Source organism: Oxyura jamaicensis, chromosome 3 (assembly GCF_011077185.1).
Source record: "Oxyura jamaicensis isolate SHBP4307 breed ruddy duck chromosome 3, BPBGC_Ojam_1.0, whole genome shotgun sequence".
Taxonomy (NCBI): Eukaryota; Metazoa; Chordata; class Aves; order Anseriformes; family Anatidae; genus Oxyura; species Oxyura jamaicensis.
The window spans coordinates 87242474-87252199 of record NC_048895.1 but is presented as its reverse complement, the minus strand read 5'-3'; the positions used below and the strand labels follow the sequence as shown (position 1 = coordinate 87252199).

Below are 9726 nucleotides of genomic sequence, written 5' to 3'. Positions count from 1 at the left end.
CCTTTTTTTTTTTTTTTTTTTTTTGATGAATTTTGTGTTACTGTTTGCCATGGGCTCATTACAATAGATACTCTTTGGTTCAGCAAAGGTAGAATAAATATTGGCAAAGTACCCTGTGATTTAACGTGGACTTTGCATCTACTGTTTTTTAGATTTTATCCTGCTTCTCCAGATACCGTCTCAGATAATTAAGCAGTGCATGTAACTTCTTGTATATAGTGTTTTGATAATATTTTCCTCAGTTCTTGCAAGAAAATCACAAAACTCTTAACTAATTACAGAAACTGATAACTAAAATGCACATGTATATTTGTAATTTGGAAACTTGCATATAAATGCTGTCAGTGCTCTAAGATTAGGAATGCAATTTGTGCTTTAAAAAAAATATGCAAAAATATGCAGTAATCCCCCCCAAAACAATTCAGTTCACCTTTAATGCATTTTGTTGCATCAAAATCAGGCTAGTGGTTCCAGATACAAACTTAAATCTCACGTGTGACTAACAAGCCATTATTTGAGTCTTCCCAGTTCAGAACTTTAGATAAACATTACCTAAAGCTACATCAATTAAATAGGTCAGTTTATAATGGTATGAAGCACAGAACACATTGAACAACTGCTGCTTTTTATATTTTGTAATCTTTTCTCTCTCTTTCACTGTAGTACTTCATATGATTCCCAGCCTCTTTTAAAATACCATGTTTCCATGAAGTTTAGTTTTACTTCCATATTTACAATAATTTGAAAACTGAGGGCTTAGTCTTTCTGATTGTGTTTAAGTGCATAAAAGCACAGGATTAATTCAAGGATATTCATATCATAATCATATGTACCATAGGCATAAATATATATAAATTTTACCATCCTGCTTGGATGTAGCATGTGTTTGGTTGCATTAAATAAATAATGGAATAAATGGGTGATTTTTCTGAATTGGAAACAATAAGAAACAAGAAGTCTGGCTGATAAGCATTTTTTTTTTTTCTTCTTCAGGATTGCATTGCAAAATACTGTAAAGAGCTATCAGATAGAACTTGTATTTGTCCAAACATAATATTTCCACTGAACATGTATTTTTCTTTTTCCTTAAAGGGCGACTGGTTACTCTTCCCATAAACTGCTTTGCAGTGAATTAATAGCAAACCCTCCCTGCTTTTTTCATGTATGCTTTTGTGGCTTATAAAAAAAACAAACTTTTTTTTTGTTGTTGTTTTTTGGCTAAAGTATTTCTTCCTGAATTGATTTGTGAGAAAAGAGATTACTAGAGAAATGTAACTGATTTATGGATTCCTGACAGGATTCATGAAGAACTCTGAAACAATATTTCTGAATTTTAAAGGGAGAAACTCTACAAAATTAGGTGCTACAGTGAAAGGATTTGCTTGAAAATGTAGTTACTGCAGGCATTTTTTGGCTCACATTCTTTGAGATGTGCAGTCTGGGTTTGAACATTAGCAGGCTAAGTATCTGGATGGAAGTTTCTTGTTTCTTTTTATGTTTTTATTTGCATATCATTGGCATAACCCATGTCATCTAATGCTTCATAATTCTATCTGTTTCACTCACCACCCATCCTGTCTGTGCAGTGAGCTTCTTATGCTGCCCAGAGCAAAACGAGGAAGAAGTGCAGAGTGCCTACATACCATCAGGTAAATACAGGAATCTGGTAATCACCAACACCTCTGGTCAGTTGTGTATGCTTTGTGTGCCCAGCATCCCAGTATGTACAGAACTTCCCAGTATGTTGTGATCAAGGTGTCAGTTATTCTTTGTTTGTTTTGTTTGTTTTAAATTAGATCAAGATGTGTATATATGTTTGTAAACTTTCATAGTAAGGATTGAAGCAGCTAAAGAATTTCTGATTTTGAAGTTGTATTTCGTTGTAGATTATCTGTCTAGTCACAGAAGTCCTGATCACCAGTGCATGGCAATGTTATAATTTCAGACATTCTTTTTGAGTTGTTTTTGTTTGCCCTTATTTCCATTTATTATGTCTCTATTACAGTCAAGCACAAGCCAATAATCTTTGCTTGTGACACCTAATTTCACGGTGACTTTGAATATTTGTAGAGGAGAGCAAGGTGACTCAGGAGAGTGTGATTTAAAGACTCCCTCACAATGCCAGATTTGAGGGGTTTCATAATATAAATAATAAATTTTTCTGAATTTGATCTAGGCATAAACTTTGCAGTTTGAGCTCATCTTCAGTCTTAAATAAGCTCTCATCCCAAAGCTTGGAGCTCTGTCTTAACTGTTCCAAATGCTGAGAAACTAAACAGAAATGAAATACCTTAATCTAGCAAATATAACTGTGCCCCCCTTTGTTTCTTACACCACATCTGTTAACTCTGTTAATAATAAAGGTCAGATTGTGTTTAAAATATTCCAGTTAGGATAAACAAAATTGTAAGGTTTGTGTTCCACAAGTGTTACAAATGAAGCAGTTAACTATTTTTCCGATCAGAAATCGGGTGTTACTAAGAACTTTATGTTGCTGTCATATGTTTAAAACTTTTAAAACCATTTAATGTACTTTTTCATTTCCATTCTGTAGGATTCCTCTCTACAGAGTAGTTTTTATTAATTTGTCCTGGCTTGTTTTAATTCTCTGCATCAAATTAGAAACTGCATCAAAGATGCTGTGATAGGGTTCTGATATACTATTTAATAGTAAAATAATAAATACAAAAATAAATAAATACAATAACTTTCCCCCCCCCAAAATAATAGTAAAACCCCTCAACTGAACATCACTGCATCTGTTAAATTAAAATTTAAATTTTACTTGTCAGTAGTTTAATTCTCATATTTCATATAAAAAGCTTTTGCCTCAGCGTTTTAGGTTTTTGCTTGATCTCTTCACTCCTTGTTATTTTGTCAGTTTATTGTCATGTAATACTAATTTTCCCCTGCCTCCTCCTTCTGACCTTTTTCTTTTTTACTACACCTTCTACAGCTTTCCACCCTAACCACCCCCAGCTCTGTGCTTTTTCTTTTCCCCATTAAAGATTATAATTTTCATTATAATTTTTCAAAGAGTTTAAATTATTGCTTAATGCACTAAGTAAATATTGTATCATAAACTTTTGATGCTCTTTGTCTAGCTGCTATAGATTTCCAATTGTGTTACAAATCTACTAGCCCATTTGGCAGCTAACCAGCTGAAAGTCATGCATGGGCAGCTAGGAAAGAGTAACGCTATTCAGAGAGTGCAGCCCATCCTTGCCTTTTTCCTTATTCTAATTTTTGCTCTTATTTTCTTATAATTAAGAAAAGTAGCAAAGTATCCCAAATTAGCAAAATAAATTATTACAGTAATAAATTAACAACTTATTAGAGTAACAAATATAAAACTAACAAGTTCTTAAAGTAACAGTGATGTTATACTATAAAACAAAGTACTTTTAATAGCATAATATAATAATATGGTATTGAATGGGAGTATGTAGGCAACAGAATAAAATAGATTGACTGTTAAATATAACTCTGAGGCTTATGCAGCCCAATTCATGATTAAATAATATCCAGAAAATTACCAGTATCCATGCTCAAAAACCCTTTCAACAAAAATTTGGTCCACACATTAGCTGCCATTTTTCCTTCTTTCTCATTCATAGTGGCCTGACAGTTATTCATGTTAGAAACAGGATTATAAAGCATTATTCCTGTTTTCTAGACAGCTTGCTGGATAATGTTTTAATTAATTGTTGAGACAGCTTCAGCATAAAACGGGATATAAGTGTTAAGTGTTTCATGCTACATGAAAGAAAGATTAATATGAGATTGTCCAAGCTACAAAGTCAAGATTTATGGTTAGTTTTCTCCACCAGTTTACAATATTATTTCTAGCTGTCCATCCTGGCTATCTGTACATGATTATTGACTTAGAGCAGGTATGGTGGAAGGAAAAGCGTACCTATGCCATAGACCATGGAAAGTAACAGTCCATGTCTTAGCTCACACCTAGTACTCATACTCTGCTATCATACTCTGCTACTGTGATAGGATCGATGTGATAGACAACCATACCTTTATTCCAACTTTGCAACATCACAGTGATCTCTGCTAGAGAGTTTCAGGAGTGATGACAGCTAACTCTGTACAACAGAACTGGTCAAAGCTCCTCTGTTGCCTTCTCAGGCTTATACAAACAGCAGGGTTCCCAGAAAGAGAGTTGTTTTATCTGACTGTGACATACCCAGGTTTGTAATGTTGTTCTGCTGTGCCAAGGTCCAAGTCTCAGTAGGAATTAAAATGTCCTGTTGGGACAGACCACTCCTGAAGCTGGCAAACTCCTCAAGGCTGCAGGTCATTTTGCTAATAGCACCACGGCAGTGGCCTGGTTGGGTAAATGGAAAATGGTAAATGGAAAATTGTTAAAACTTGGTAATTAACCATTGAACATTCATGATTCCCATTAGGCAGCCACTGTCTGCCTTTACATTTCTCTCTTGCTGACTTTGGTAGTAAAAGTTTCCTGTTCTAAAATCTCTTGTATTGTGAGTGATGGTATCAGAGTTGTCATACAGCACGGAGAGCTGCAGTGCTGGCTTATGTAGTAGATCTCCTTGTTTTTTTTTAATTAGCTTGTGATTATTAATAACAATTAATTAGGTTTTGAAGCTGATGCACCACTTCTAAAAGGCTTCAACATTCAGAAATGCCAGGTGCTAATACATCTATAACTGACGTTGTAGTATCATTTTTTTAGCAAGCGTTTCATGCTTGACTTTGGAAACGTCTCAGTTAAAGTCTCTGTAGGCCTAAATAAAGCATTACCAAGAGAAATAAACAGCAGCATAATCCTTTACAAGAGTTTGTATATTTTAATTAAAAATCTCAATACAATTACAAGTACAAAATCTGAGCTGTACTAGCATTGTCATGAATTCATGGGCTGTTTTAATAAAAGTGTAATCACAAAAATATGTCCCCCAGATAACTATCATGGTAGTTGAATTGAGAACATATATTGAGAAATCTACTCATGCAGCTAATAAATATAGTAAAATATTGTGCATTTATTTTAAGTTCTGGTCAATCTTGCCTTACTTTTACCTATCTTTTTATTTCTGGCATGTTTTTATGTTGTTCTCTTTTCTTTTCTGTTCTACCACATTCAAGAAGTTCTGTTAGGCACTATAAAACATTACCACCCAAGATGCCTTTACTAGAAAATGGTACTAATTGGAACCTATACAGGTAAGAAGTATTTAGAGTCCCCTTTAATAGTTAGTGACTTCTTGGGGAATAAATAGTCTTACCTTATAAAATAAATTAGCTTTTCATATGCTTTTGGTAACTGAGAGTTAAGGAACATAATCCTAAAATAACTTCATACTGTATAAATTAACCCCTACATATAAAAGACAAACACTTCCCATAAGGTAGTTTTCTTTATGGTTAACATTGTATGTTGCATGTTTTTTCTTTGTTACTTTCTTTTGTTTATGTATGTAATTTTGCTTACATGTCAAATTTATTTTCACTTTGTTTAAATGATTTTAATTTAAAAGCTCAACTCTTCCTGCATGTGCTAAGACCAAATCAGTGATTAGACAGGATATTTCTCTCCTTCGTGATTGCCTTAATTCACGAATACCGAAATTTGGAGATGACCTCCTGGTTAGGTAAGAAACTGAGGGTTAATCACCTCTCCTGTTTGGTATTTAATATGGATTTACAGACTAAATGAACTTCATTGTAAAGTGATTTCACATACTATACAGTGTATCACATCCTTTTATATTGGCTTAAGATTTACTGCTCTTAATAAGGATTTAGATTGATTGATTGGTATTTCTCATTCCACTTTCTTACAAGTGGATGTTGTTCTGTCTCATTCAGTTTTAAAAACTTCAACAGTCTTACCAAAAAAAAATCTAGCAGTCTTTTATTTGGTTTTCTTTTCTAAACAAATCTTGGCACTGTCATCCAGTCAGCTCTTTTATGTTTTCCTTAATTAAATCATTGTGATTCTACATTTTCTGTAAAGAGAGCATTATTTTATGAGTTAATATCTAACATTGTATTCCTTTCTTTGTTTTCTTTTTCTTTCTCTTCTACCATTGGATGCAATGCACTGGCACTAGTGAACTACAGCCCTCCCTTGACAGGGCTAGGAGTGCTAGTACCAACTGCTTGAGACCAGATACTAGTTTGCATTCACCAGAACGAGAAAGGTATAAAATAAAAACTTATGAATTTCTTGTCATCTGTGCTGGTTATTTTTATCAGTTTTTTCTTTATACGAGTACTCTACATTCCTGTACATTCATGTCTGCTTTGGTATTTGTAGACATTTTTGCTCCTATATTCATGTATGTCGTGTAAATTGTGTCTTGGAGCTTATAACTGCTTCTGGCTTCTTTCCTTGTTTTAGTTCAAGCTGATGTCATTGTTTGCAGAAGTCCTCAGTATGCTGATAATAACATTGCAGTGTTAAGTATTTTGATGAAGTACCACTTGATTGTTAATCTTCATCACCATTTGCTAAAAAGTATTACATTTATTTCTTGCCTGCTCTGTGGACTGCTAAAAAGGTGGTGACATAATTTATAAATTATGTGACAAAACTAATACTTCAAACCTGAACTGTAGTTTGTCTAGCAATGTATTTTCTGTAAGACATCCAGCCAAACTTCATTGCTTCTTTAATCTAATCTGCTGCATCTGCTTTTGCAATTGCAAGGCAAGTCACTGCATTGAGATTTCTTTTCACTCTGTGACATTATATTAAGGCTCACATAAGTCTTAAGAAGGTATGTTTGCAGTTTAAATGAAATATTGTTGTGTCACTTAAATTGTGTAGGCATTTTATTTTATTTTATTGTATGAATCTCTAATATTACAACAGCTTGCTTCAAAATCTTAGGTGAACTAAATACTATTGGTGTGTTTGGCAGATGGGATTGTTCCATGAGGGAATTTTTCATCACCTGCTGTTTTTTGGCTAAGAATTACACTGTTTTAGGGTGACATTTTAGCTTCGCTAAAGGCAATAATAGGTTGCAATGGACTATGGCACAATTACAATTTCAGCAGTTCAGTGCATAATGAGTATGATAGTTAATTATGTGAAATTGCTTTGTCAGTCAACCCACAGTATGGTTATGAAAACTGTTGCATCATTTACATTATTGTGGGAGAGTACCTGTGAAGAAAGGCTGTGAGAACTTACCTTTTTCTTTGAGATAAGTTTTTTTGTTTGGTTGATTGGTTTTGTTTTTTGTGGCTGGGGTATTTCCCTTTCCCTCCTCCCCCACTTCCTGATGCTCCTTGATTGGAACTGTGCTGTTCTTAAGCTGTGCTCTTGTTGGATAGGACTGGCTCATGTCCTGCTGATATATCTCAACTAGATCTTTGCTAGTTCATTCCTTTTTAAGATAAAGCACAAGATATCAATTATCATATCTCATGTGTACCTGGTCGTCCAAAACAAAAATTTTGACAGAAATAAGGCCGCCCCCAGCAAAACACAGGATGCCATTCTAGACTTCTTAGAAAATTTATACTAGTATCATACTACTATGTGTGATAGATATATACAGTTTTATTCATCAGTAAGAAACGATTTAATGCAACAATATATGGATATAAGCAGTGTATTTTTTGCAGTTTCATTTCAAGATGCCAGACATCAAGCTGAATATTCAAAGAAATGGTAGTTGGCAACTGTAAAATATTGTAGTTAAAATTACATACTCAAATCTAAATCTGTCACTGATGTTAACTATGTCTATTGTGTCTTTATGATTCATCTCAGCAACTTCTGCCCACTAGGCACCAAATAGAATCAGCAGCATTTTTCATGTGCTCCTCATAAAGAGAAGTGTTTAGTCTGTGTTAGTGGCCTCTACTTCTACTAAGCACTAGGTTTTGCCAAATTGTCTCTGATTCTGATCCATAATATATGTCCATCTCTGAAACTTTTACATTTTTGCTTTATAAGTCCTAGAGAGTGACTAAAAAATTTCTTTTGACTTGGGGTTCTTCAATGGGGTACAGAAAAGCTCTTTTTTATGAAATTCAGGTTCTGTATTTCCATGATAGTTTTGTGGCAAATAAAAGATGTGTGGCTTTGTCAGATGATTAATGACAGGGTTTATTTTATATATATATATATATTTAATTTAGACAGTGTTTTTTTGTTTGTTTGTTTGTTTTTGTTTCCTCCCTAATACAGTACAATTTGTGGAGGAACATGCTACACTTAAAAAAAAACAAACAAACAACTAAATCACCAATTTAATCTTTTAGTTTGGGGGTAAACTAATTTTAGAATATTTCCTACTCCACTCTTGAATGTGTCTGCTAACACTTTAGTGTAAGATTAGTTAGCTGTCAGTTACATGTAATGATAGAGGAGTCTAGTCTGAAGAACAGGAATTAAGTTCAAGGAATGTAGATAGCATTTATGTCTGTGCTGAGCAAGATAAGAATAAGGTACTTAAATTACAGTAAGACACGTTCATTGATGTTACAGGTTCACAAAGCTTTTAGGAAAAGCTTTTGGACAGCAGGTATAATGAAACACTCTGATAGATGCCTTTATTGCTGAAGACTCCTCAAGAAGAGATTATACAACCATCTGTCAGGTGTAGTTGGTCCTGCTTGTAGCAAAGAGAAACACTGGGGCTTTGTAAAGTCCAATTTGTAAAGAACTACTTTTTAATCAGTATATGTGTAGGACCTATGTTGAAGGTACTGTTAGTTGTTTTCATGGCTTCTTTTTTTTATTCACAGAATGGAGTTGTAGATTTTATTTTAATTGTAAGCTTTAAACCCTCAAAATATACAGACAAAATTATAAATGTGCCACTATATATTTTCTTGAAAAAAACTTATAAGTGTACTTACCAGTGGAAAATTATTTCTACCCATTCTGCTTGACCTTTTGTCAGACAGGGTATAAATTAGATTATATTTGAGATCAAGAACTAAAATGGTCCACTTGATTTTTATTTTTTTTTTTAACAAAATGATACTGACCGTGTGTGACTGACCATAGAGCCCTATTTCTCCATGTTAATCATTTGGTGAAAACACTTAACATCCAAAAAATATAATTTTTTGTCATTTGGAATTATTGGAGTAATTATTGTTTTTTTCAGATGTTGCTGTGTCGATAGAAGTTGTGTTGATCCACAAACACCAGCAGAAAAGTACTTTTAGCAATATATATAATTCAAGGATATACAAATCTTGTAGCACTAAATACAGACAAAAAATTCCTTTTCTCCTTCTGTAAACTATATCAGTTGATCACGGAAAGTCTGTATGATTTGACTGTCAAACTGACCTTGCCCTGATACTTGCAAACTATTTTAATTAAATGAAATAGTTTGATACTGAACCTAACCCTTCATATATTTCTCTTTAAAATGGTGTACGCTAGGACATTCAAAAAGGTCCAGGCCTTACCAATTCAGTTGCACGATTCCTGTCAGATTAATTAATTTATTATTTTGACCTATCCCTATTTTTTTTGGTCAAAATAATCATCTTGTTGAGGTTTGTGATGATTTACAAGACAATATATTAGTTTATAAGATAGACATAGATACCCTCTAAAGCCATGAAAAGTTTTTGCTGCCACTACTTCCTGTAGTGTGATTTTTCATTGTCTTCTTCTATGCTTCTCAAAATCTCTGTTTATTTTATTTTATTTTATTTTATTTTATTTTATTTTATTTTATTTTATTTTATTTTATTTTATTTTATTTT

At 33.3% G+C, this 9726-nt stretch overlaps 1 protein-coding gene across 40 annotated transcripts in view; it reads left to right on the top strand.

The window, feature by feature from the left end:
* Positions 1-9726, top strand: part of RIMS1 (regulating synaptic membrane exocytosis 1) — a 333844-nt gene that overhangs the window by 220913 nt on the left and 103205 nt on the right. For 33 of the 40 annotated variants that reach the window (XM_035322661.1, XM_035322666.1, XM_035322662.1 and 30 more), the window contains 2 exons: positions 1587-1649; positions 6093-6182. The exons of 6 other annotated variants lie outside the window; for them this stretch is intronic. In XM_035322661.1, the coding sequence (XP_035178552.1) occupies positions 1587-1649; positions 6093-6182 (153 nt within the window). Of the gene's footprint in view, positions 1-1586; positions 1650-5124; positions 5203-5516; positions 5631-6092; positions 6183-9726 lie in introns of all 40 variants that reach the window. One more of the 40 variants, XM_035322703.1, reaches the window with a different exon arrangement.